This window comes from Oncorhynchus mykiss, chromosome 28 (genome assembly GCF_057628025.1).
Source record: "Oncorhynchus mykiss isolate SJ-2025 chromosome 28, ASM5762802v1, whole genome shotgun sequence".
NCBI lineage: Eukaryota > Metazoa > Chordata > Actinopteri > Salmoniformes > Salmonidae > Oncorhynchus > Oncorhynchus mykiss.
In genome coordinates, this window is record NC_143049.1 from 44,273,173 (window position 1) to 44,300,444 (window position 27,272).

Below are 27,272 nucleotides of genomic sequence, written 5' to 3' on the forward strand. Positions count from 1 at the left end.
CCACACACTCCAGCACGGTAGGTGGCGACATGTACCTTTAACGTTGGTGTGCGGACCGTCAGCGTCTGCCTTCTTCCGACGACATCCCCACAACACACACCCTCCACTTCCTGTAAACAAAGCTCGTCTCTTTAACTCGCTGTTTGTGTTCACAAAATGGCTCAAGCTGGACTCTTCCTCGACCAAGACCAATTCAACTGTTCCATATGTCTGGATGTGCTGAGGGATCCTGTGACCATCCCGTGTGGTCATAGCTACTGTTCGGTCTGTATTAAAGGCTACTGGGACCAGGACGATTTTCTGGGTTTTTACTGCTGTCCGCAGTGCCGCCAGAGCTTCAACCCGAGGCCTCTCCTGGGCAGAAACACCATGCTATCCGAGGTGGTGGACAAGTTCAAGAAGACAGGACTTCAAGCTGCTCCCCCGGAACAGTGCTACGCCGGACCGGAGGACGTGGAATGTGACGTGTGCACCGGGAGGAAGAACCGAGCCGTAAAATCCTGTCTGGTGTGTCTGGCCTCTTACTGCGACACCCACCTCCTGCCTCACTACGAATCAGCTCCGTTTAAGAAACACAAGTTGGTCCAGGCCTCCAAGAAACTACAGGAGACGATCTGTCCGCATCACGACAAGCTGCTGGAGGTGTACTGTCGGACCGACCAACACTGTATATGTTACCTGTGTATGACGGCGGAGCATAAGGGCCATGACACGGTCCTGGTGGAGACTGAGATCCAGCAAAAACAGGTAGGATATCGGCACGGCCGTTCTCTATTGATGATTAACTGCTCGTTGTCACCCAAGACAAACTTATAGGATTGATCTAACCATAGAAGTAGAAATGAGATAATTTCTAATGGACATTGACCTTTTTTTTTGTCGTGATAAAAGGTCAGACATTTTGGTCAACCATTGCCCTTATGAATAATGACTCTGTTCCGTTACATTACACATGAAGCCTAAATCACACCGAGAGACGGGGGTCGGGATTTGCGTGGAAGAGTAGAGTGTCAATTCACATACACTGCGTCGCACATGGCAATTTAGTTGTCATGTGAATCCATAATAAACTGTTGTGTTTGTTAAGTTCGCTATGTAGCCCTTATGCATTATTGTTGTGTGTACCTTTTGGCTCACCTTCTGTCCTATGGGAGCCACCGTACCTGCCTGCTCTAAACAGTTATGATGTTAGTTCACAGGATGTGTGGGGACAGTTGTAACTAATACACACCAGAGCAGTTCATAAACAGTTCAGCTAGTCTGGTTCTTTCTTCATAATAGTATTCTCTCTTGAAATCAGAGTTTGTGGAGTTTCCCAGCCGTGTGTGTGTGTGTGTGTGTGTACACACTACCATTCAAAAGTATGGGGTCACTTAGAAAATACCTTGTTTTTGGAAGAAAAGCTATCCATTAAAATAACATCAAATGTTAATGGTCACATACACATGGTTAGCAGATGTTAATGGTCACATACACATGGTTAGCAGATGTTAATGCGAGTGTAGCGAAATGCTTGTGCTTCTAGTTCCGACAATGCAGTAATAATCAACGAGTAATCTAACCTAACAATTTCACAACAACTACCTTATAAACACAAGTGTAAAGGAATTAATAAGAATATGTACATAGAAATATATGGTTGAGCGATGGCCGTGCGGCATAGTTTAGTAGGATGGAGGCTGTATGGGTCTGTAACTACTACAGTGTAGTTTAGTAGGATGGAGGCTGTATGGGTCTGTAACTACTACAGTGTAGTTTAGTAGGATGGAGGCTCCATAGCTGTATGGATCTGTAACTACTACAGTGTAGTTTAGTAGGATGGAGGCTGTATGGGTCTGTAACTACTACAGTGTAGTTTAGTAGGATAGAGGCTCCATAGCTGTATGGATCTGTAACTACTACAGTGTAGTTTAGTAGGATGGAGGCTCCATAGCTGTATGGATCTGTAACTACTACAGTGTAGTTTAGTAGGATGGAGGCTGTATGGATCTGTAACTACTACAGTGTAGTTTAGTAGGATGGAGGCTGTATGGGTCTGTAACTACTACAGTGTAGTTTAGTAGGATGGAGGCTGTATGGATCTGTAACTACTACAGTGTAGTTTAGTAGGATGGAGGCTGTATGGATCTGTAACTACTACAGTGTAGTTTAGTAGGATGGAGGCTCCATAGCTGTATGGATCTGTAACTACTACAGTGTAGTTTAGTAGGATGATGGCTCCATAGCTGTATGGATCTGTAACTACTACAGTGTAGTTTAGTAGGATGGAGGCTGTATGGGTCTGTAACTGCTACAGTGTAGTTTAGTAGGATGGAGGCTGTATGGATCTGTAACTGCTACAGTGTAGTTTAGTAGGATGGAGGCTGTATGGATCTGTAACTGCTACAGTGTAGTTTAGTAGGATGGAGGCTCCATAGCTGTATGGATCTGTAACTACTACAGTGTAGTTTAGTAGGATGGAGGCTGTATGGGTCTGTAACTACTACAGTGTAGTTTAGTAGGATGGAGGCTGTATGGATCTGTAACTACTACAGTGTAGTTTAGTAGGATGGAGGCTGTATGGGTCTGTAACTACTACAGTGTAGTTTAGTAGGATGGAGGCTGTATGGATCTGTAACTACTACAGTGTAGTTTAGTAGGATGGAGGCTCCATAGCTGTATGGATCTGTAACTACTACAGTGTAGTTTAGTAGGATGATGGCTCCATAGCTGTATGGATCTGTAACTACTACAGTGTAGTTTAGTAGGATGGAGGCTGTATGGGTCTGTAACTGCTACAGTGTAGTTTAGTAGGATGGAGGCTGTATGGATCTGTAACTGCTACAGTGTAGTTTAGTAGGATGGAGGCTGTATGGATCTGAAACTACTACAGTGTAGTTTAGTAGGATGGAGGCTCCATAGCTGTATGGATCTGTAACTACTACAGTGTAGTTTAGTAGGATGGAGGCTGTATGGGTCTGTAACTACTACAGTGTAGTTTAGTAGAATGGAGGCTGAATGGATCTGTAACTACTACAGTGTAGTTTAGTAGGATGGAGGCTGTATGGATCTGTAACTACTACAGTGTAGTTTAGTAGGATGGAGGCTGTATGGATCTGTAACTACTACAGTGTAGTTTAGTAGGATGGAGGCTGTATGGATCTGTAACTACTACAGTGTAGTTTAGTAGGATGGAGGCTGTATGGATCTGTAACTACTACAGTGTAGTTTAGTAGGATGGAGGCTGTATGGATCTGTAACTACTACAGTGTAGTTTAGTAGGATGGAGGCTGTATGGGTCTGTAACTACTACAGTGTAGTTTAGTAGGATGGAGGCTGTATGGATCTGTAACTACTACAGTGTAGTTTAGTAGGATGGAGGCTGTATGGGTCTGTAACTGCTACAGTGTAGTTTAGTAGGATGGAGGCTGTATGGGTCTGTAACTGCTACAGTGTAGTTTAGTAGGATGGAGGCTGTATGGGTCTGTAACTGCTACAGTGTAGTTTAGTAGGATGGAGGCTCCATAGCTGTATGGATCTGTAACTACTACAGTGTAGTTTAGTAGGATGGAGGCTGTATGGATCTGTAACTACTACAGTGTAGTTTAGTAGGATGGAGGCTGTATGGGTCTGTAACTGCTACAGTGTAGTTTAGTAGGATGGAGGCTGTATGGGTCTGTAACTGCTACAGTGTAGTTTAGTAGGATGGAGGCTCCATAGCTGTATGGATCTGTAACTACTACAGTGTAGTTTAGTAGGATGGAGGCTGTATGGATCTGTAACTACTACAGTGTAGTTTAGTAGGATGGAGGCTGTATGGATCTGTAACTACTACAGTGTAGTTTAGTAGGATGATGGCTCCATAGCTGTATGGATCTGTAACTACTACAGTGTAGTTTAGTAGGATGATGGCTGTATGGGTCTGTAACTGCTACAGTGTAGTTTAGTAGGATGATGGCTCCATAGCTGTATGGATCTGTAACTACTACAGTGTAGTTTAGTAGGATGATGGCTGTATGGGTCTGTAACTGCTACAGTGTAGTTTAGTAGGATGATGGCTCCATAGCTGTATGGATCTGTAACTACTACAGTGTAGTTTAGTAGGATGATGGCTGTATGGGTCTGTAACTGCTACAGTGTAGTTTAGTAGGATGATGGCTCCATAGCTGTATGGATCTGTAACTACTACAGTGTAGTTTAGTAGGATGGAGGCTGTATGGATCTGTAACTACTACAGTGTAGTTTAGTAGGATGGAGGCTGTATGGGTCTGTAACTGCTACAGTGTAGTTTAGTAGGATGGAGGCTGTATGGATCTGTAACTACTACAGTGTAGTTTAGTAGGATGGAGGCTGTATGGGTCTGTAACTACTACAGTGTAGTTTAGTAGGATGGAGGCTGTATGGATCTGTAACTACTACAGTGTAGTTTAGTAGGATGATGGCTCCATAGCTGTATGGATCTGTAACTACTACAGTGTAGTTTAGTAGGATGGAGGCTGTATGGGTCTGTAACTGCTACAGTGTAGTTTAGTAGGATGGAGGCTGTATGGATCTGTAACTGCTACAGTGTAGTTTAGTAGGATGGAGGCTGTATGGATCTGTAACTACTACAGTGTAGTTTAGTAGGATGGAGGCTGTATGGATCTGTAACTACTACAGTGTAGTTTAGTAGGATGGAGGCTCCATAGCTGTATGGATCTGTAACTACTACAGTGTAGTTTAGTAGGATGATGGCTCCATAGCTGTATGGATCTGTAACTACTACAGTGTAGTTTAGTAGGATGGAGGCTGTATGGGTCTGTAACTGCTACAGTGTAGTTTAGTAGGATGGAGGCTGTATGGATCTGTAACTGCTACAGTGTAGTTTAGTAGGATGGAGGCTGTATGGATCTGTAACTACTACAGTGTAGTTTAGTAGGATGGAGGCTCCATAGCTGTATGGATCTGTAACTACTACAGTGTAGTTTAGTAGGATGGAGGCTGTATGGGTCTGTAACTACTACAGTGTAGTTTAGTAGAATGGAGGCTGAATGGATCTGTAACTACTACAGTGTAGTTTAGTAGGATGGAGGCTGTATGGATCTGTAACTACTACAGTGTAGTTTAGTAGGATGGAGGCTGTATGGATCTGTAACTACTACAGTGTAGTTTAGTAGGATGGAGGCTGTATGGATCTGTAACTACTACAGTGTAGTTTAGTAGGATGGAGGCTGTATGGATCTGTAACTACTACAGTGTAGTTTAGTAGGATGGAGGCTGTATGGATCTGTAACTACTACAGTGTAGTTTAGTAGGATGGAGGCTGTATGGGTCTGTAACTACTACAGTGTAGTTTAGTAGGATGGAGGCTGTATGGATCTGTAACTACTACAGTGTAGTTTAGTAGGATGGAGGCTGTATGGGTCTGTAACTGCTACAGTGTAGTTTAGTAGGATGGAGGCTGTATGGGTCTGTAACTGCTACAGTGTAGTTTAGTAGGATGGAGGCTGTATGGGTCTGTAACTGCTACAGTGTAGTTTAGTAGGATGGAGGCTCCATAGCTGTATGGATCTGTAACTACTACAGTGTAGTTTAGTAGGATGGAGGCTGTATGGATCTGTAACTACTACAGTGTAGTTTAGTAGGATGGAGGCTGTATGGGTCTGTAACTGCTACAGTGTAGTTTAGTAGGATGGAGGCTGTATGGGTCTGTAACTGCTACAGTGTAGTTTAGTAGGATGGAGGCTCCATAGCTGTATGGATCTGTAACTACTACAGTGTAGTTTAGTAGGATGGAGGCTGTATGGATCTGTAACTACTACAGTGTAGTTTAGTAGGATGGAGGCTGTATGGATCTGTAACTACTACAGTGTAGTTTAGTAGGATGATGGCTCCATAGCTGTATGGATCTGTAACTACTACAGTGTAGTTTAGTAGGATGATGGCTGTATGGGTCTGTAACTGCTACAGTGTAGTTTAGTAGGATGATGGCTCCATAGCTGTATGGATCTGTAACTACTACAGTGTAGTTTAGTAGGATGATGGCTGTATGGGTCTGTAACTGCTACAGTGTAGTTTAGTAGGATGATGGCTCCATAGCTGTATGGATCTGTAACTACTACAGTGTAGTTTAGTAGGATGATGGCTGTATGGGTCTGTAACTGCTACAGTGTAGTTTAGTAGGATGATGGCTCCATAGCTGTATGGATCTGTAACTACTACAGTGTAGTTTAGTAGGATGGAGGCTGTATGGATCTGTAACTACTACAGTGTAGTTTAGTAGGATGGAGGCTGTATGGGTCTGTAACTGCTACAGTGTAGTTTAGTAGGATGGAGGCTGTATGGATCTGTAACTACTACAGTGTAGTTTAGTAGGATGGAGGCTCCATAGCTGTATGGATCTGTAACTACTACAGTGTAGTTTAGTAGGATGGAGGCTGTATGGATCTGTAACTACTACAGTGTAGTTTAGTAGGATGGAGGCTCCATAGCTGTATGGATCTGTAACTGCTACAGTGTAGTTTAGTAGGATGATGGCTCCATAGCTGTATGGATCTGTAACTGCTACAGTGTAGTTTAGTAGGATGATGGCTCCATAGCTGTATGGATCTGTGACAGATGATTGTATCATATTTTAGTTAAAGTTTTTTTTTCTCGCTGATTAAAGATAAGGGCCATATGTTTCGAAAGCGGTATTACGTGTGATTATCGTTGACGTTTCTAAACGTTAAAACACAGGTTTGTAGTTAACAAGAGTCAGTCGTGGGTGAAGCTAATGGCTGAGAACTGCAGCGAGAAGGCAGAGTGCTGCCTAGAGCATTAGATAGCTAGGTTTACCAGTACTGTGATGATATTGTGTCAAATAATGCATTTTGTGTCAGACCTACACACGGTATGTCAAAGAGCTGAGAGATGATGGCGACATTTTTGTGAAGACAGTGGCTTTAATAGCATGATAGCATGATTTAAAAGTCCTGGAAAATGATCATCAGCCCCAGACTACCCTTTAAAGTTATAGCTGAAGTCAATGTTTATGTCATGAAGCAATGTTAATGATCTGTCTGTCTGCCTGTCTCTTCTGTCCGTCTGTACATTTATCTTCAGAGCCAGCTGGGGGAACTGAAGAGGAGGTCTCAGCAGAGGATCCAGGAGAGGGAGAAGGACGTGCAGGAGCTGAGACAGGCCATCAGCTCTCTAACTGTGAGTATCTGTCTGTCTAACGATGGGAGAAGGACTTGCAGTTGCAGATTCTCCAATTGTGAGTAGCAATATGGGGAATGGACTGGGCCACACTAGTCCTGATACTAAACCTCTGTCTGTTTCTGTTAGTATTCATTGAACTTATTTGATCATTAAAATATGTAACACGGCTTCCGCCTTACACAATATTGCATTAGTACTTTAGATATATTCAGGACCTATATAGACATCTGCTGTGTGTCTGTGTCCCCCTCCAGCGTTCCGCGAGGTCGGCCGTGGAGGACACTGAGAGGGTGTTTACAGAGCTGATCCGCTCCATGGAGCTGAAGAGGTTTGAGGTGAGGGAGTTGATCAAAGCCCAGGAGAAGACTGCTGTCAGCCAAGCTGAAGGACTGCTGGCCAAACTGGAGCAGGAGATGTCTGAGTTGAGGAGGAGAGATGCAGAGTTGGAGCAGCTTTCACACACTGAGGACCACATCTTCTTCCTACAGGTGACTGATGTAGAGTAGGTCCTGTCAATACCATCCTCAGCCTGAGGTGACTGATGTAGAGTAGGTATCCATCTCTCCTGGCCAGGCTATTTCTCCCTCTCCTGGCCAGGCTATGTCTCTCTCTCCTGGCCAGGCTATATCTCTCTCTCCTGGCCAGGCTATGTCTCTCTGACATGGCCAGGCTATGTCTCTCTGACCTGGCCAGGCTATGTCTCTCTGACCTGGCCAGGCTATGTCTCTCTGACCTGGCCAGGCTATATCTCTCTGACCTGGCCAGGCTATATCTCTCTGACCTGGCCAGGCTATGTGTCTCTCTCCTGGCCAGGCTATGTCTCTCTCTCTCCTGGCCAGGCTATGTCTCTCTCTCCTGGCCAGGCTATGTCTCTCTCTCCGTGCCAGGCTATGTCTCTCTCTCCTGGCCAGGCTATGTCTCTCTGATGTCTCTCTAACCCATCTGTCTCTGTGTTGTTGTAGAGCTGTCAGTCTCTGAGCTCCTCTCCTGTGATTGGAGGCCTGCCAGCTGTGACCTTCGACCCCAACTTCACCTTTAACATGGTGATGTCATCGGTAGCTGACTTCAGAGGGCTCCTGGAGGAGGTGTGTCAGGGGAGCTTCATCAGCATCTACGAGAAAGGTACACAACCATTTATCTCCTGAGAGAGGTACATAACCATTTATCTCCTGAGAGAGGTACATAACCATTTATCTCCTGAGAACCTATTCTTTACTCTTCTCTCAAGTTAAAAGTTAAAGTGGGACTTCTTAAAATATGTATATCATAAAAAAAATTAAAAATTCAGACACCAAAACCATTTGATACTGGAAGTTAAACAAAAATAGTCAGCGCCTGTCCTCAAAAGGCCTGATTTGATTTATGTATTCCTCTGAGAACTAGGCAGGATCCATACAGTACCTTGAGTAAATACAGCAGACTGTCTGTGTTCCTCCCCAGTGAGAGAGGTGTCTATAGTAGAGTCACCAGAACCCCCCAGCTGTTTCCAGACTGATCCAACAGCATGTGAGTTACTGTGCACCTCTAATCTACCTCTACTCTACCTCTAATCTACCTCTACTCTACCTCTAATCTACCTCTAATCTACCTCTAATCTACCTCTACTCTACCTCTAATCTACCTCTACTCTACCTCTACTCTACCTCTACTCTACCTCTAATCTACCTCTAATCTACCTCTAATCTACCTCTACCTCTAATCTACCTCTACTCTACCTCTACTCTACCTCTACTCTACCTCCTATCTCTACTCTACCTCTACTCTACCTCTAATCTACCTCTAATCTACCTCTACTCTACCTCTAATCCACCTCTACTCTACCTCTAATCTACCTCTACTCTACCTCCTATCTCTACTCTACCTCTACTCTACCTCTACTCTACCTCTACTCTACCTCTAATCTACCTCCTATCTACCTCTAATCTACCTCTACTCTACCTCTACTCTACCTCTAATCCACCTCTACTCTACCTCTAATCTACCTCTACTCTAACTCTACACTACCTATACTCTACCTCTACTCTACCTCTAATCTACCTCCTACCTCTACTCTACCTCCTACCTCTACTCTACCTCTACTCTACCTCTACTCTACCTCTACTCTAATCTACCTCTACTCTACCTCCTATCTACCTCTAATCTACCTCTAATCTACCTCCTACCTCTACTCTACCTCTATTCTACCTCTACTCTACCTCTAATCTACCTCTAATCTACCTCTTATCTACCTCTTATCTACCTCCTATCTCTAATGTAATGATTCAACCCTTTCTCATCCATTGCAGTGCTTTTAAAAATGTTTTTAGCCTTTATTTAATTTAGGTCAGTTGGTTCTGTGTTTCTGGCACTGGGCCTAGGAGTTGTTTCTGGACTAGAGTCTGTTTGGGACCGGGCCTAGCAGTTGTTTGTGGGCATTGCCTATGTTCTGACCCGTTCTGTCTCCTCCTACCTAGTGGTGGCTCCTCCGCCAGCTCTGGCTGCAGTAGAGCAGAGCTCCAGTGGGGGGGGTCTCAACCCGTTCCTCAGCCCGGGAGCTGCAGTCCCCACATTCGGGGGCTTCGCGTTCTCACCCTTCGGTAAGTAGAAACCTAATAGTAGATAATGCTGAAACCAACTCTACAACTCTATTGGTCAAATCCAGTACTAGACGATGATAGTTGGGTTTTAGTCTGATGTGGAGACTTGCTCTACCTGTTGTTTTGAGGGAGACCTGTCGGATCAACCTGAAAGGTAGGTGTAGGAGCTAGTTGTACTTTAACATGGCTCAGCCATCCCCTACAGCAGTGTTGCTCAACTCCGGTCCCCCTTCCCACAGCCCAACTCCGGTCCCCCTCAACAGCCCAACTCCGGTCCCCCTCAACAGCCCAACTCCAGGACCCCTCAACAGCCCAACTCTGGTCCCCCTCAACAGTCCCCCTCAACAGCCCAACTCCGGTTCCCCCCCACAGCCCAACTCCGGTTCCCCCCCACAGCCCAACTCGGGCCCCCCCACACAGCCCATCCGGTCCCCCTCAACAGCCCAACTCCCCCTCAACAGCCCAACTCCAGGCCCCTAAACAGCCCAACTCCGGTTCCCCTCAACAGTCCCCCCCAACAGCCCAACTCCGCCCCCCCCCCACAGCCCAACTCCAGTCCCCCCCAACAGCCCAACTCCGGTCCCCCTCCCCCCTAACATCCCCCCCCCCCCCCCAACAGCCCAACTCCAGGGATCCAGTCCCCCACAACAGCCCAACTCCAGTCCCCCTCAACAGCCCAACTCCGGTTCCCCTCAACAGTCCCCCTCAACAGCCCAACCCCCCCCCCCCCCCCCCCCACATCCCATCCGGTCCCCCTCAACAGCCCAACTCCGCCTCCACCCCCCTCCCCTCCCACAGCCCAACTCCGGTCCCCCTCCCCCCCAACAGCCCAACTCCGGTCCCCCTCAACAGCCCAACTCCGGTCCCCCCCTACAGCCCAACTCCGGTCCCCCTCAACAGCCCAACTCCGGAACAGCCCAACTCCGGTCCCCCCCCACAGCCCAACTCCGCCCCACCCCCCAACAGCCCAACTCCAGTCCCCCCCAACAGCCCAACTCCGCCCCCCCCCCCCACAGCCCAACTCCAGTCCCCCCCCACAGCCCAACTCCAGTCCCCCCCAACAGCCCAACTCCGGTCTCCCCCCCCAACAGCCCAACTCCGGAACAGCCCAACTCCAGTCCCCCTCCCCCCCAACAGCCCAACTTCGGTCCCCCTCAACAGCCCAACTCCAGAACAGCCCAACTCCGGTCCCCCTCCCCCCTAACAGCCCAACCCCCCCCCCCCCCCCCCCCAACAGCCCAACTCCAGTGATCCAGTCCCCCTCAACAGCCCAACTCCAGTGATACAGTCCCCCTCAACAGCCCAACTCCTGTCCCCCACAACAGCCCAACTCCGGTCCACCCCCTCAAAAGCCCAACTCCAGGACCCCTCAACAGCCCAACTCCGGTTCCCCTCAACAGTCCCCCTCAACAGCCCAACCCCCCCCCCCCCCCCCCCCACATCCCATCCGGTCCCCCTCAACAGCCCAACTCCGCCTCCACCCCCCTCCCCTCCCACAGCCCAACTCCGGTCCCCCTCCCCCCCAACAGCCCAACTCCGGTCCCCCTCAACAGCCCAACTCCGGTCCCCCTCAACAGCCCAACTCCGGAACAGCCCAACTCCGGTCCCCCCCCACAGCCCAACTCCGCCCCACCCCCCAACAGCCCAACTCCAGTCCCCCCCAACAGCCCAACTCCGCCCCCCCCCCCCACAGCCCAACTCCAGTCCCCCCCCACAGCCCAACTCCAGTCCCCCCCAACAGCCCAACTCCGGTCTCCCCCCCCAACAGCCCAACTCCGGAACAGCCCAACTCCAGTCCCCCTCCCCCCCAACAGCCCAACTTCGGTCCCCCTCAACAGCCCAACTCCAGAACAGCCCAACTCCGGTCCCCCTCCCCCCTAACAGCCCAACCCCCCCCCCCCCCCCCCCCCCCAACAGCCCAACTCCAGTGATCCAGTCCCCCTCAACAGCCCAACTCCAGTGATACAGTCCCCCTCAACAGCCCAACTCCTGTCCCCCACAACAGCCCAACTCAGGTCCACCCCCTCAAAAGCCCAACTCCAGGACCCCTCAACAGCCCAACTCCGGTTCCCCTCAACAGTCCCCCTCAACAGCCCAACTCGGGTCCCCCCCACATCCCATCCGGTCCCCCTCAACAGCCCAGCCCAACTCCAGTCCCCCACAACAGCCCAACTTCAGTCCCTCACAACAGCCCAACTCCATTCCCCCTCAACAGCCCAACTCCAGTGATCCAGTCCCCCTCAACAGCCCAACTCCGGTCCCCCTCAACAGCCCAACTCCGGTCCCCCTCAACAGCCCAACTCCGGTCCCCCTCAACAGCCCAACTCCATTCCCCCTCAACAGCCCAACTCCAGTGATCCAGTCCCCCTCAACAGCCCAACTCCAGTGATCCAGTCCCCCTCAACAGCCCAACTCCGGTCCCCCTCAACAGCCCAACTCCGGTCCCCCTCAACAGCCCAACTCCGGTCCCCCTCAACAGCCCATCTCCGGTCCCCCTCAACAGCCCATCTCCGGTCTCCCCTCCACAGCCCAACTCCGGTCCCCCCCAACAGCCCAACTCCGGTCCCCCTCAACAGCCCAACTCCGGAACAGCCCAACTCCGGTCCCCCCCCACAGCCCAACTCCGCCCCACCCCCCCCCCCCCCCCCCACAGCCCAACTCCAGTCCCCCCCCACAGCCCAACTCCAGTCCCCCCCAACAGCCCAACTCCGGTCTCCCCCCAACAGCCCAACTCCGGAACAGCCCAACTCCAGTCCCCCTCCCCCCCAACAGCCCAACTTCGGTCCCCCTCAACAGCCCAACTCCAGAACAGCCCAACTCCGGTCCCCCTCCCCCCTAACAGTCCAACCCCCCCCCCCCCCCCCCCCCAACAGCCCAACTCCAGTGATCCAGTCCCCCTCAACAGCCCAACTCCAGTGATACAGTCCCCCTCAACAGCCCAACTCCTGTCCCCCACAACAGCCCAACTCCGGTCCACCCCCTCAAAAGCCCAACTCCCCCTCAACAGCCCAACTCCAGGACCCCTCAACAGCCCAACTCCGGTTCCCCTCAACAGTCCCCCTCAACAGCCCAACTCGGGTCCCCCCCACATCCCATCCGGTCCCCCTCAACAGCCCAGCCCAACTCCAGTCCCCCACAACAGCCCAACTTCAGTCCCTCACAACAGCCCAACTCCATTCCCCCTCAACAGCCAAACTCCAGTGATCCAGTCCCCCTCAACAGCCCAACTCCGGTCCCCCTCAACAGCCCAACTCCGGTCCCCCTCAACAGCCCAACTCCATTCCCCCTCAACAGCCCAACTCCAGTGATCCAGTCCCCCTCAACAGCCCAACTCCAGTGATCCAGTCCCCCTCAACAGCCCAACTCCGGTCCCCCTCAACAGCCCAACTCCGGTCCCCCTCAACAGCCCAACTCCGGTCCCCCTCAACAGCCCATCTCCGGTCCCCCTCAACAGCCCATCTCCGGTCCCCCCCAACAGCCCAACTCCGCCCCCCCCCCACAGCCCAACTCCAGTCCCCCCCAACAGCCCAACTCCGGTCCCCCTCCCCCCAACAGCCCAACTCCAGGGATCCAGTCCCCCACAACAGCCCAACTCCAGTCCCCCTCAACAGCCCAACTCCGGTTCCCCTCAACAGTCCCCCTCAACAGCCCAAACCCCCCCCCCCCCACATCCCATCCGGTCCCCCTCAACAGCCCAACTCCGCCTCCACCCCCCTCCCCTCCCACAGCCCAACTCCGGTCCCCCTCCCCCCCAACAGCCCAACTCCGGTCCCCCTCAACAGCCCAACTCCGGTCCCCCCCAACAGCCCAACTCCGGTCCCCCTCAACAGCCCAACTCCGGAACAGCCCAACTCCGGTCCCCCCCCCACAGCCCAACTCCGCCCCACCCCCCTCCCCCCAACAGCCCAACTCCAGTCCCCCCCAACAGCCCAACTCCGCCCCCCCCCCCCCCCACAGCCCAACTCCAGTCCCCCCCCCACAGCCCAACTCCAGTCCCCCCCAACAGCCCAACTCCGGTCTCCCCCCCAACAGCCCAACTCCGGAACAGCCCAACTCCAGTCCCCCTCCCCCCCAACAGCCCAACTTCGGTCCCCCTCAACAGCCCAACTCCAGAACAGCCCAACTCCGGTCCCCCTCCCCCCTAACAGCCCAACCCCCCCCCCCCCCCCAACAGCCCAACTCCAGTGATCCAGTCCCCCTCAACAGCCCAACTCCAGTGATACAGTCCCCCTCAACAGCCCAACTCCTGTCCCCCACAACAGCCCAACTCCGGTCCACCCCCTCAAAAGTCCAACTCCCCCTCAACAGCCCAACTCCAGGACCCCTCAACAGCCCAACTCCGGTTCCCCTCAACAGTCCCCCCCCACAGCCCAACTCCAGTCCCCCCCAACAGCCCAACTCCGGTCTCCCCCCCAACAGCCCAACTCCGGAACAGCCCAACTCCAGTCCCCCTCCCCCCCAACAGCCCAACTTCGGTCCCCCTCAACAGCCCAACTCCAGAACAGCCCAACTCCGGTCCCCCTCCCCCCTAACAGCCCAACCCCCCCCCCCCCCCCCAACAGCCCAACTCCAGTGATCCAGTCCCCCACAACAGCCCAACTCCGGTCCACCCCCTCAAAAGCCCAACTCCCCCTCAACAGCCCAACTCCAGGACCCCTCAACAGCCCAACTCCGGTTCCCCTCAACAGTCCCCCTCAACAGCCCAACTCGGGTCCCCCCCACATCCCATCCGGTCCCCCTCAACAGCCCAGCCCAACTCCAGTCCCCCACAACAGCCCAACTTCAGTCCCTCACAACAGCCCAACTCCATTCCCCCTCAACAGCCCAACTCCAGTGATCCAGTCCCCCTCAACAGCCCAACTCCGGTCCCCCTCAACAGCCCAACTCCGGTCCCCCTCAACAGCCCAACTCCATTCCCCCTCAACAGCCCAACTCCAGTGATCCAGTCCCCCTCAACAGCCCAACTCCAGTGATCCAGTCCCCCTCAACAGCCCAACTCCGGTCCCCCTCAACAGCCCAACTCCGGTCCCCCTCAACAGCCCAACTCCGGTCCCCCTCAACAGCCCATCTCCGGTCCCCCTCAACAGCCCATCTCCGGTCTCCCCTCCACAGCCCAACTCCGGTCCCCCCCAACAGCCCAACTCCGGTCCCCCTCAACAGCCCAACTTCGGAACAGCCCAACTCCGGTCCCCCCCCACAGCCCAACTCCGCCCCCCCCCCACAGCCCAACTCCAGTCCCCCCCAACAGCCCAACTCCGGTCCCCCTCCCCCCTAACAGCCCCCCCCCCCCCAACAGCCCAACTCCAGGGATCCAGTCCCCCACAACAGCCCAACTCCAGTCCCCCTCAACAGCCCAACTCCGGTTCCCCTCAACAGTCCCCCTCAACAGCCCAAACCCCCCCCCCCCCACATCCCATCCGGTCCCCCTCAACAGCCCAACTCCGCCTCCACCCCCCTCCCCTCCCACAGCCCAACTCCGGTCCCCCTCCCCCCCAACAGCCCAACTCCGGTCCCCCTCAACAGCCCAACTCCGGTCCCCCCCAACAGCCCAACTCCGGTCCCCCTCAACAGCCCAACTCCGGAACAGCCCAACTCCGGTCCCCCCCCCACAGCCCAACTCCGCCCCACCCCCCTCCCCCCAACAGCCCAACTCCAGTCCCCCCCAACAGCCCAACTCCGCCCCCCCCCCCCCCCCCCACAGCCCAACTCCAGTCCCCCCCCCACAGCCCAACTCCAGTCCCCCCCAACAGCCCAACTCCGGTCTCCCCCCCAACAGCCCAACTCCGGAACAGCCCAACTCCAGTCCCCCTCCCCCCCAACAGCCCAACTTCGGTCCCCCTCAACAGCCCAACTCCAGAACAGCCCAACTCCGGTCCCCCTCCCCCCTAACAGCCCAACCCCCCCCCCCCCCCAACAGCCCAACTCCAGTGATCCAGTCCCCCTCAACAGCCCAACTCCAGTGATACAGTCCCCCTCAACAGCCCAACTCCTGTCCCCCACAACAGCCCAACTCCGGTCCAACTCCCCCTCAACAGCCCAACTCCAGGACCCCTCAACAGCCCAACTCCGGTTCCCCTCAACAGTCCCCCCCCACAGCCCAACTCCAGTCCCCCCCAACAGCCCAACTCCGGTCTCCCCCCCAACAGCCCAACTCCGGAACAGCCCAACTCCAGTCCCCCTCCCCCCCAACAGCCCAACTTCGGTCCCCCTCAACAGCCCAACTCCAGAACAGCCCAACTCCGGTCCCCCTCCCCCCTAACAGCCCAACCCCCCCCCCCCCCCCCCAACAGCCCAACTCCAGTGATCCAGTCCCCCACAACAGCCCAACTCCGGTCCACCCCCTCAAAAGCCCAACTCCCCCTCAACAGCCCAACTCCAGGACCCCTCAACAGCCCAACTCCGGTTCCCCTCAACAGTCCCCCTCAACAGCCCAACTCGGGTCCCCCCCACATCCCATCCGGTCCCCCTCAACAGCCCAGCCCAACTCCGGTCCCCCTCAACAGCCCAACTCCGGTCCCCCTCAACAGCCCAACTCCATTCCCCCTCAACAGCCCAACTCCAGTGATCCAGTCCCCCTCAACAGCCCAACTCCAGTGATCCAGTCCCCCTCAACAGCCCAACTCCGGTCCCCCTCAACAGCCCAACTCCGGTCCCCCTCAACAGCCCAACTCCGGTCCCCCTCAACAGCCCATCTCCGGTCCCCCTCAACAGCCCATCTCCGGTCTCCCCTCCACAGCCCAACTCCGGTCCCCCCCAACAGCCCAACTCCGGTCCCCCTCAACAGCCCAACTTCGGAACAGCCCAACTCCGGTCCCCCCCCACAGCCCAACTCCGCCCCACCCCCCACCCCCCCCACAGCCCAACTCCAGTCCCCCCCCCACAGCCCAACTCCAGTCCCCCCCAACAGCCCAACTCCGGTCTCCCCCCAACAGCCCAACTCCGGAACAGCCCAACTCCAGTCCCCCTCCCCCCCAACAGCCCAACTTCGGTCCCCCTCAACAGCCCAACTCCAGAACAGCCCAACTCCGGTCCCCCTCCCCCCTAACAGTCCAACCCCCCCCCCCCCCAACAGCCCAACTCCAGTGATCCAGTCCCCCTCAACAGCCCAACTCCAGTGATACAGTCCCCCTCATCAGCCCAACTCCTGTCCCCCACAACAGCCCAACTCCGGTCCACCCTCTCAAAAGCCCAACTCCCCCTCAACAGCCCAACTCCAGGACCCCTCAACAGCCCAACTCCGGTTCCCCTCAACAGTCCCCCTCAACAGCCCAACTCGGGTCCCCCCCACATCCCATCCGGTCCCCCTCAACAGCCCAGCCCAACTCCAGTCCCCCACAACAGCCCAACTTCAGTCCCTCACAACAGCCCAACTCCATTCCCCCTCAACAGCCCAACTCCAGTGATCCAGTCCCCCTCAACAGCCCAACTCCGGTCCCCCTCAACAGCCCAACTCCGGTCCCCCTCAACAGCCCAACTCCGGTCCCCCTCAACAGCCCAACTCCATTCCCCCTCAACAGCCCAACTCCAGTGATCCAGTCCCCCTCAACAGCCCAACTCCAGTGATCCAGTCCTCCTCAACAGCCCAACTCCAGTGATCCAGTCCCCCTCAACAGCCCAACTCCGGTCCCCCTCAACAGCCCAACTCCGGTCCCCCTCAACAGCCCATCTCCGGTCCCCCTCAACAGCCCATCTCCGGTCCCCCTCAACAGCCCATCTCCGGTCCCCCTCAACAGCCCATCTCCGGTCCCCCCCAACAGCCCAACTCCGCCCCCCCCCCCCACAGCCCAACTCCAGTCCCCCCCAACAGCCCAACTCCGGTCCCCCTCCCCCCTAACAGCCCCCCCCCCCCCCAACAGCCCAACTCCAGGGATCCAGTCCCCCACAACAGCCCAACTCCAGTCCCCCTCAACAGCCCAACTCCGGTTCCCCTCAACAGTCCCCCTCAACAGCCCAAACCCCCCCCCCCCCCACATCCCATCCGGCCCCCCTCAACAGCCCAACTCCGCCTCCACCCCCCTCCCCTCCCACAGCCCAACTCCGGTCTCCCTCCCCCCCAACAGCCCAACTCCGGTCCCCCTCAACAGCCCAACTCCGGTCCCCCCCAACAGCCCAACTCCGGTCCCCCTCAACAGCCCAACTCCGGAACAGCCCAACTCCGGTCCCCCCCCCACAGCCCAACTCCGCCCCACCCCCCTCCCCCCCAACAGCCCAACTCCAGTCCCCCCCAACAGCCCAACTCCGCCCCCCCCCCCCCCCACAGCCCAACTCCAGTCCCCCCCCCACAGCCCAACTCCAGGCCCCCCCAACAGCCCAACTCCGGTCTCCCCCCCAACAGCCCAACTCCGGAACAGCCCAACTCCAGTCCCCCTCCCCCCCAACAGCCCAACTTCGGTCCCCCTCAACAGCCCAACTCCAGAACAGCCCAACTCCGGTCCCCCTCCCCCCTAACAGCCCACCCCCCCCCCCCCCCCAACAGCCCAACTCCAGTGATCCAGTCCCCCTCAACAGCCCAACTCCAGTGATACAGTCCCCCTCAACAGCCCAACTCCTGTCCCCCACAACAGCCCAACTCCGGTCCACCCCCTCAAAAGCCCAACTCCCCCTCAACAGCCCAACTCCAGGACCCCTCAACAGCCCAACTCCGGTTCCCCTCAACAGTCCCCCTCAACAGCCCAACTCCAGTCCCCCTCCCCCCCAACAGCCCAACTTCGGTCCCCCTCAACAGCCCAACTCCAGAACAGCCCAACTCCGGTCCCCCTCCCCCCTAACAGCCCAACCCCCCCCCCCCCCCCCCCCAACAGCCCAACTCCAGTGATCCAGTCCCCCTCAACAGCCCAACTCCAGTGATACAGTCCCCCTCAACAGCCCAACTCCTGTCCCCCACAACAGCCCAACTCCGGTCCACCCCCTCAAAAGCCCAACTCCCCCTCAACAGCCCAACTCCAGGACCCCTCAACAGCCCAACTCCGGTTCCCCTCAACAGTCCCCCCCCACAGCCCAACTCCAGTCCCCCCCAACAGCCCAACTCCGGTCTCCCCCCCAACAGCCCAACTCCGGAACAGCCCAACTCCAGTCCCCCTCCCCCCCAACAGCCCAACTTCGGTCCCCCTCAACAGCCCAACTCCAGAACAGCCCAACTCCGGTCCCCCTCCCCCCTAACAGCCCAACCCCCCCCCCCCCCCCCCAACAGCCCAACTCCAGTGATCCAGTCCCCCTCAACAGCCCAACTCCAGAACAGCCCAACTCCGGTCCCCCTCCCCCCTAACAGCCCCCCCCCCCCCCCCCCCCCCCCCCCAACAGCCCAACTCCAGTGATCCAGTCCCCCACAACAGCCCAACTCCGGTCCACCCCCTCAAAAGCCCAACTCCCCCTCAACAGCCCAACTCCAGGACCCCTCAACAGCCCAACTCCGGTTCCCCTCAACAGTCCCCCTCAACAGCCCAACTCGGGTCCCCCCCACATCCCATCCGGTCCCCCTCAACAGCCCAGCCCAACTCCAGTCCCCCACAACAGCCCAACTTCAGTCCCTCACAACAGCCCAACTCCATTCCCCCTCAACAGCCCAACTCCAGTGATCCAGTCCCCCTCAACAGCCCAACTCCGGTCCCCCTCAACAGCCCAACTCCATTCCCCCTCAACAGCCCAACTCCAGTGATCCAGTCCCCCTCAACAGCCCAACTCCAGTGATCCAGTCCCCCTCAACAGCCCAACTCCGGTCCCCCTCAACAGCCCAACTCCGGTCCCCCTCAACAGCCCAACTCCGGTCCCCCTCAACAGCCCATCTCCGGTCCCCCTCAACAGCCCATCTCCGGTCTCCCCTCCACAGCCCAACTCCGGTCCCCCCCAACAGCCCAACTCCGGTCCCCCTCAACAGCCCAACTTCGGAACAGCCCAACTCCGGTCCCCCCCCACAGCCCAACTCCGCCCCACCCCCCACCCCCCCCACAGCCCAACTCCAGTCCCCCCCCCCACAGCCCAACTCCAGTCCCCCCCAACAGCCCAACTCCGGTCTCCCCCCAACAGCCCAACTCCGGAACAGCCCAACTCCAGTCCCCCTCCCCCCCAACAGCCCAACTTCGGTCCCCCTCAACAGCCCAACTCCAGAACAGCCCAACTCCGGTCCCCCTCCCCCCTAACAGTCCAACCCCCCCCCCCCCCCCCCAACAGCCCAACTCCAGTGATCCAGTCCCCCTCAACAGCCCAACTCCAGTGATACAGTCCCCCTCATCAGCCCAACTCCTGTCCCCCACAACAGCCCAACTCCGGTCCACCCCCTCAAAAGCCCAACTCCCCCTCAACAGCCCAACTCCAGGACCCCTCAACAGCCCAACTCCGGTTCCCCTCAACAGTCCCCCTCAACAGCCCAACTCGGGTCCCCCCCACATCCCATCCGGTCCCCCTCAACAGCCCAGCCCAACTCCAGTCCCCCACAACAGCCCAACTTCAGTCCCTCACAACAGCCCAACTCCATTCCCCCTCAACAGCCCAACTCCAGTGATCCAGTCCCCCTCAACAGCCCAACTCCGGTCCCCCTCAACAGCCCAACTCCGGTCCCCCTCAACAGCCCAACTCCATTCCCCCTCAACAGCCCAACTCCAGTGATCCAGTCCCCCTCAACAGCCCAACTCCAGTGATCCAGTCCCCCTCAACAGCCCAACTCCAGTGATCCAGTCCCCCTCAACAGCCCAACTCCGGTCCCCCTCAACAGCCCAACTCCGGTCCCCCTCAACAGCCCATCTCCGGTCCCCCTCAACAGCCCATCTCCGGTCCCCCTCAACAGCCCATCTCCGGTCCCCCTCAACAGCCCATCTCCGGTCCCCCCCAACAGCCCAACTCCGCCCCCCCCCCCCACAGCCCAACTCCAGTCCCCCCCAACAGCCCAACTCCGGTCCCCCTCCCCCCTAACAGCCCCCCCCCCCCAACAGCCCAACTCCAGGGATCCAGTCCCCCACAACAGCCCAACTCCAGTCCCCCTCAACAGCCCAACTCCGGTTCCCCTCAACAGTCCCCCTCAACAGCCCAAACCCCCCCCCCCCCACATCCCATCCGGCCCCCCTCAACAGCCCAACTCCGCCTCCACCCCCCTCCCCTCCCACAGCCCAACTCCGGTCTCCCTCCCCCCCAACAGCCCAACTCCGGTCCCCCTCAACAGCCCAACTCCGGTCCCCCCCAACAGCCCAACTCCGGTCCCCCTCAACAGCCCAACTCCGGAACAGCCCAACTCCGGTCCCCCCCCCACAGCCCAACTCCGCCCCACCCCCCTCCCCCCCAACAGCCCAACTCCAGTCCCCCCCAACAGCCCAACTCCGCCCCCCCCCCCCCCACAGCCCAACTCCAGTCCCCCCCCCACAGCCCAACTCCAGGCCCCCCCAACAGCCCAACTCCGGTCTCCCCCCCAACAGCCCAACTCCGGAACAGCCCAACTCCAGTCCCCCTCCCCCCCAACAGCCCAACTTCGGTCCCCCTCAACAGCCCAACTCCAGAACAGCCCAACTCCGGTCTCCCTCCCCCCCAACAGCCCAACTCCGGTCCCCCTCAACAGCCCAACTCCGGTCCCCCCCAACAGCCCAACTCCGGTCCCCCTCAACAGCCCAACTCCGGAACAGCCCAACTCCGGTCCCCCCCCCACAGCCCAACTCCGCCCCACCCCCCTCCCCCCCAACAGCCCAACTCCAGTCCCCCCCAACAGCCCAACTCCGCCCCTCCCCCCCCCACAGCCCAACTCCAGTCCCCCCCCCACAGCCCAACTCCAGGCCCCCCCAACAGCCCAACTCCGGTCTCCCCCCCAACAGCCCAACTCCGGAACAGCCCAACTCCAGTCCCCCTCCCCCCCAACAGCCCAACTTCGGTCCCCCTCAACAGCCCAACTCCAGAACAGCCCAACTCCGGTCCCCCTCCCCCCTAACAGCCCACCCCCCCCCCCCCCCCCCCAACAGCCCAACTCCAGTGATCCAGTCCCCCTCAATAGCCCAACTCCAGTGATACAGTCCCCCTCAACAGCCCAACTCCTGTCCCCCACAACAGCCCAACTCCGGTCCACCCCCTCAAAAGCCCAACTCCCCCTCAACAGCCCAACTCCAGGACCCCTCAACAGCCCAACTCCGGTTCCCCTCAACAGTCCCCCTCAACAGCCCAACTCCAGTCCCCCTCCCCCCCAACAGCCCAACTTCGGTCCCCCTCAACAGCCCAACTCCAGAACAGCCCAACTCCGGTCCCCCTCCCCCCTAACAGCCCACCCCCCCCCCCCCCCCAACAGCCCAACTCCAGTGATCCAGTCCCCCTCAACAGCCCAACTCCAGTGATACAGTCCCCCTCAACAGCCCAACTCCTGTCCCCCACAACAGCCCAACTCCGGTCCACCCCCTCAAAAGCCCAACTCCCCCTCAACAGCCCAACTCCAGGACCCCTCAACAGCCCAACTCCGGTTCCCCTCAACAGTCCCCCTCAACAGCCCAACTCGGGTCCCCCCCACATCCCATCCGGTCCCCCTCAACAGCCCAGCCCAACTCCAGTCCCCCACAACAGCCCAACTTCAGTCCCTCACAACAGCCCAACTCCATTCCCCCTCAACAGCCCAACTCCAGTGATCCAGTCCCCCTCAACAGCCCAACTCCGGTCCCCCTCAACAGCCCAACTCCGGTCCCCCTCAACAGCCCAACTCCATTCCCCCTCAACAGCCCAACTCCAGTGATCCAGTCCCCCTCAACAGCCCAACTCCAGTGATCCAGTCCCCCTCAACAGCCCAACTCCGGTCCCCCTCAACAGCCCAACTCCGGTCCCCCTCAACAGCCCAACTCCGGTCCCCCTCAACAGCCCATCTCCGGTCTCCCCTCCACAGCCCAACTCCGGTTCCCCTTCCCACAGTCCAACTCCGCCCCCCCCCCCCCCCCACAGCCCAACTCCAGTCCCCCTCAACAGCCCAACTCCGGTCTCCCCTCCACAGCCCAACTCCAGTGATCCGGTCCCCCCCAACAGCCCAACCTCTGTCCCAGGTTGTATCTAGTTTTACAGTAAAGTGAAGACACGTCACTATACAGCTGTGTCCCAGGTCTTCCTAGAGTTGTGCTGACTAACTGTTCTGTCGTCTCAGGATCCAAGCTCTCCTCCTCCAACGGCTCCAGACAGAGGATGATGCAGCGGAAGTCACGCAGGAAGCTGTGACTCAGGCAGAGAGAACGGTTTTGCTGAAGAGAGGGAGAGGGGATGCCCAAGCAGAGGTTGTGACTGTGGGAAGACCGGTTGGAGAGAACCAGACGGGACCTCTCTCTTGTCAGACATAATGTATTCATTCATGTATAATGTATTCATTCATCAGCACCTTTTGCTTTCAACAGTGATACAGTATAACTTTTTAAAGACATGATTTACAATTATGTTCGTTTTTTTCTCAGACATATTTAATTATAATAAATCAGTCTGTAATGAATGCTTTTAAGTGACACGATGAAATAAATACACAGATCTGCTTTTAAACTCGTCTGTCGTGCTTCTTCATTCGGGTGGTGTATTCATTAGTGGGACACTTGCTAAATGTTTACGTCTGTTTGCTTCCTAGTCCTATAGCTGGCATCACAACACAAACACAGGCCTATGGAGGAAGTTCCTGAACAATGCGGGCAGTGTCCTGTCCCACAGAGAATAAAGCACTGAGCGTGTTAACTACACTTTAACAAAAGTTGGAGCGATGTGTTCGGGTTAGCATGTAGTTGGAGAACAGGTTCACGTGCCGTTTCACAACGTATGCGGGAATGTCTACCTGTCCTTGTCTCCATGGTAACCATGGTTAGTCTGGGGTCTAACACACGCCTGTTATAGTGGGGTCTAACACGCCTGTTATAGTGTAGACTGGTTAGTCTGGGGTCTAACACACGCCTGTTATAGTGTGGACTGGTTAGTCTGGGGTCTATCACACGCCTGTTATAGCCTGTTATAGTGTAGACTGGTTAGTCTGGGGTCTAACACACGCCTGTTATAGTGTAGACTGGTTAGTCTGGGGTCTATCACACGCCTGTTATAGCCTGTTATAGTGTAGACTGGTTAGTCTGGGGTCTAACACACGCTTGTTATAGTGTAGACTGGTTAGTCTGGGGTCTAACACACGCCTGTTATAGTGTAGACTGGTTAGTCTGGGGTCTATCACACGCCTGTTATAGTGTGGACTGGTTAGTCTGGGGTCTAACACACGCTTGTTATAGTGTAGACTGGTTAGTCTGGGGTCTAACACATGCCTGTTATAGTGTAGACTGGTTAGTCTGGGGTCTATCACACGCCTGTTATAGTGTAGACTGGTTAGTCTGGGGTCTAACACACGCCTGTTATAGTGTAGACTGGTTAGTCTGGGGTCTAACACACGCCTGTTATAGTGTAGACTGGTTAGTCTGGGGTCTATCACACGCCTGTTATAGTGTAGACTGGTTAGTCTGGGGTCTATCACACGCCTGTTATAGTGTGGACTGGTTAGTCTGGGGTCTAACACACGCCTGTTATAGTGTAGACTGGTTACTCTGGGGTCTGCCTATAATAGGCTGACCTCTCTGAAACCAGACTAACCAGTCCATACTATAACAGGCGTGTGTTAGACCCCAGACTAACCAGTCTACACTATAACAGGCGTGTGTTAGACCCCAGACTAACCAGTCTACACTATAACAGGCGTGTGTTAGACCCCAGACTAACCAGTCCACACTATAACAGGCGTGTTAGACCCCAGAGTAACCAGTCTACACTATAACAGGCGTGTGTTAGACCCCAGACTAACCAGTCTACACTATAACAGGCGTGTGTTAGACCCCAGACTAACCAGTCTACACTATAACAGGCGTGTGTTAGACCCCAGACTAACCAGTCTACACTATAACAGGCGTGTGTTAGACCCCAGACTAACCAGTCTACACTATAACAGGCGTGTGTTAGACCCCAGACTAACCAGTCCACACTATAACAGGCGTGTTAGACCCCAGAGTAACCAGTCTACACTATAACAGGCGTGTGTTAGACCCCAGACTAACCAGTCCACACTATAACAGGCGTGTGTTAGACCCCAGATTAACCAGTCCACACTATAACAGGCGTGTGTTAGACCCCTGACTAACCAGTCCACACTATAACAGGCGTGTTAAACCCCAGACTAACCAGTCCACACTATAACAGGCATGTGTTAGACCCAGTCCACACTATAACAGGCGTGTGTTAGACCCAGTCTACACTATAACAGGCGTGTTAAACCCCAGACTAACCAGTCTACACTATAACAGGCGTGTGTTAGGCTGATATAGTGACACAGACCTTAAGGACAAAACAAACCAATGTCAGTAAATGATCCTGTAGTGGCTAAGGTTCCTGGAATCTAAAAAGCACTTCTATCGACACAATACAGGTTGGTCACTTTCAGCCAGACACAACAATACAGGTTGGTCCCATACAGCCAGACACAACAATACAGGTTGGTCCCATACAGCCAGACACAACAATACAGGTTGGTCCCATACAGCCAGACACAACAATACAGGTTGGTCCCATACAGCCAGACACAACAATCCAGGTTGGTTCCTTACAGCCAGACACAACAGTACAGGTTGGTTCCTTACAGCCAGACACAACAATACAGGTTGGTCCCATACAGCCAGACACAACAATACAGGTTGGTCCCTTACAGCTAGACACAACAATACAGGTTGGTCCCATACAGCCAGACACAACAATACAGGTTGGTCCCATACAGCCAGACACAACAATCCAGGTTGGTTCCTTACAGCCAGACACAACAGTACAGGTTGGTTCCTTACAGCCAGACACAACAATACAGGTTGGTCCCTTACAGCCAGACACAACAATACAGGTTGGTCCCATACAGCCAGACACAACAATCCAGGTGGTTCCTTACAGCCAGACACAACAATACAGGTTGGTTCCTTACAGCCAGACATAACAATACAGGTTGGTCCCTTACAGCTAGACACAACAATACAGGTTGGTCCCTTACAGCTAGACACAACAATACAGGTTGGTCTCATACAGCCAGACACACCAATACAGGTTGGTCCCTTACAGCCAGACACAACAATACAGGTTGGTCCCATACAGCCAGACACAACAATGCAGGTTAGTTCCATACAGTCAGACACAACAATACAGGTTGGTCCCATACAGCCAGACACAACAATACAGGTTGGTTCCATACAGCCAGACACAACAATACAGGTTGGTCCCTTACAGCCAGACAACAATACAGGTTGGTCCCTTACAGCTAGACACAATACAGGTTGGTCCCTTACAGCCAGACACAACAATACAGGTTGGTCCCTTACAGCTAGACACATTACAGGTTGGTCCCTTACAGCTAGACACAATACAGGTTGGTCCCTTACAGCCAGACACAACAATACAGGTTGGTCCCATACAGCCAGACACAACAATATAGGTTGGTTCCATACAGCCAGACACAACAAAACAGGTTGGTCCCATACAGCCAGACACAACAATACAGGTTGGTTCCATACAGCCAGACACAACAATACAGGTTGGTCCCTTTCAGCCAGACACAACAATACAGGTTGGTTCCATACAGCCAGACACAACAATACAGCTTGGTCCCTTACAGCTAGACACAACAATACAAGTTGGTCCCTTACAGCTAGACACAACAATACAGGTTGGTTCCATCGACTCTGTCAATCGCAGTATTCTCATCGGCAGACTCAATAGCCTTGGTTTCTCAAATGATTGCCTCGCCTGGTTCACCAACTACTTCTCTGATAGAGTTCACTATGTCAAATCAGAGGGCCTGTTGTCCGGGCCTCTGGCAGTCTCTATGGGGGTGCCACAGGGTTCAATTCTCGGGACGACTCTCTTCTCTGTAAACATCAATGATGTCGCTCTTGCTGCTGGCGATTCTCTGATCCACCTCTACGCAGACGACACCATTCTGTATACTTCTGGCCCTCCCTTGGACACTGTGTTAACTAACCTCCAGACGAGCTTCAATGCCACACAACTCTCCTTCCGTGGCCTCAAACTGCTCTTAAATGCAAGTAAAACTAAATGCATGCTCTTCAACCGATCGCAACCAGCACCTGCCCGCCTGTCCAGCATCACTACTCTGGACGGCTCTGACTTCAAATATGTGGACAACTACAAATACCTAGGTGTCTGGTTAGACTGTAAACTCTCCTTACAGACTCACATTAAGCATCTCCAATCCAAAATTAAATCTGGAATCGGCTTCCTATTTCGCAACAAAGCCTCCTTCACTCATGCTGCCTAACATACCCGCATAAAACTGACTATCCTGCCGATCCTCGACTTCGGTGATGTCTTTTACAAAATAGCCTCCAACACTCTACTCAACAAATTGGATGCAGTCTATTACAGTGCCATCCGTTTTGTTACCAAAGCCCCATATACTACCCACCACTGCGACCTGTATGCTCTCGTAGGCTGTCCCTTGCTTCATAGTCGTCGCCAAACCCACTGGCTCCAAGTCATCTACAAGTCTTTGCTAGGTAAAGCCCCGCCTTAACTCAGCTCACTGGTCAC

At 55.1% G+C, this 27,272-nt stretch overlaps 1 protein-coding gene across 1 annotated transcript; it reads left to right on the forward strand.

Moving 5' to 3' along the window:
* The first annotated feature begins 67 nt into the window (after window positions 1-67).
* On the forward strand, window positions 68-23,210 carry LOC110509176 (E3 ubiquitin/ISG15 ligase TRIM25). The gene is made up of 7 exons (XM_036966712.2): window positions 68-747; window positions 7,063-7,158; window positions 7,416-7,649; window positions 8,124-8,283; window positions 8,602-8,667; window positions 9,615-9,737; window positions 22,828-23,210. The coding sequence occupies exons 1-7, from the start codon at window positions 157-159 to the stop codon at window positions 22,896-22,898; spliced, it is 1,341 nt and encodes a 446-aa protein (XP_036822607.1). The 5' UTR covers window positions 68-156; the 3' UTR covers window positions 22,899-23,210.
* Window positions 23,211-27,272: the final 4,062 nt, after the last annotated feature.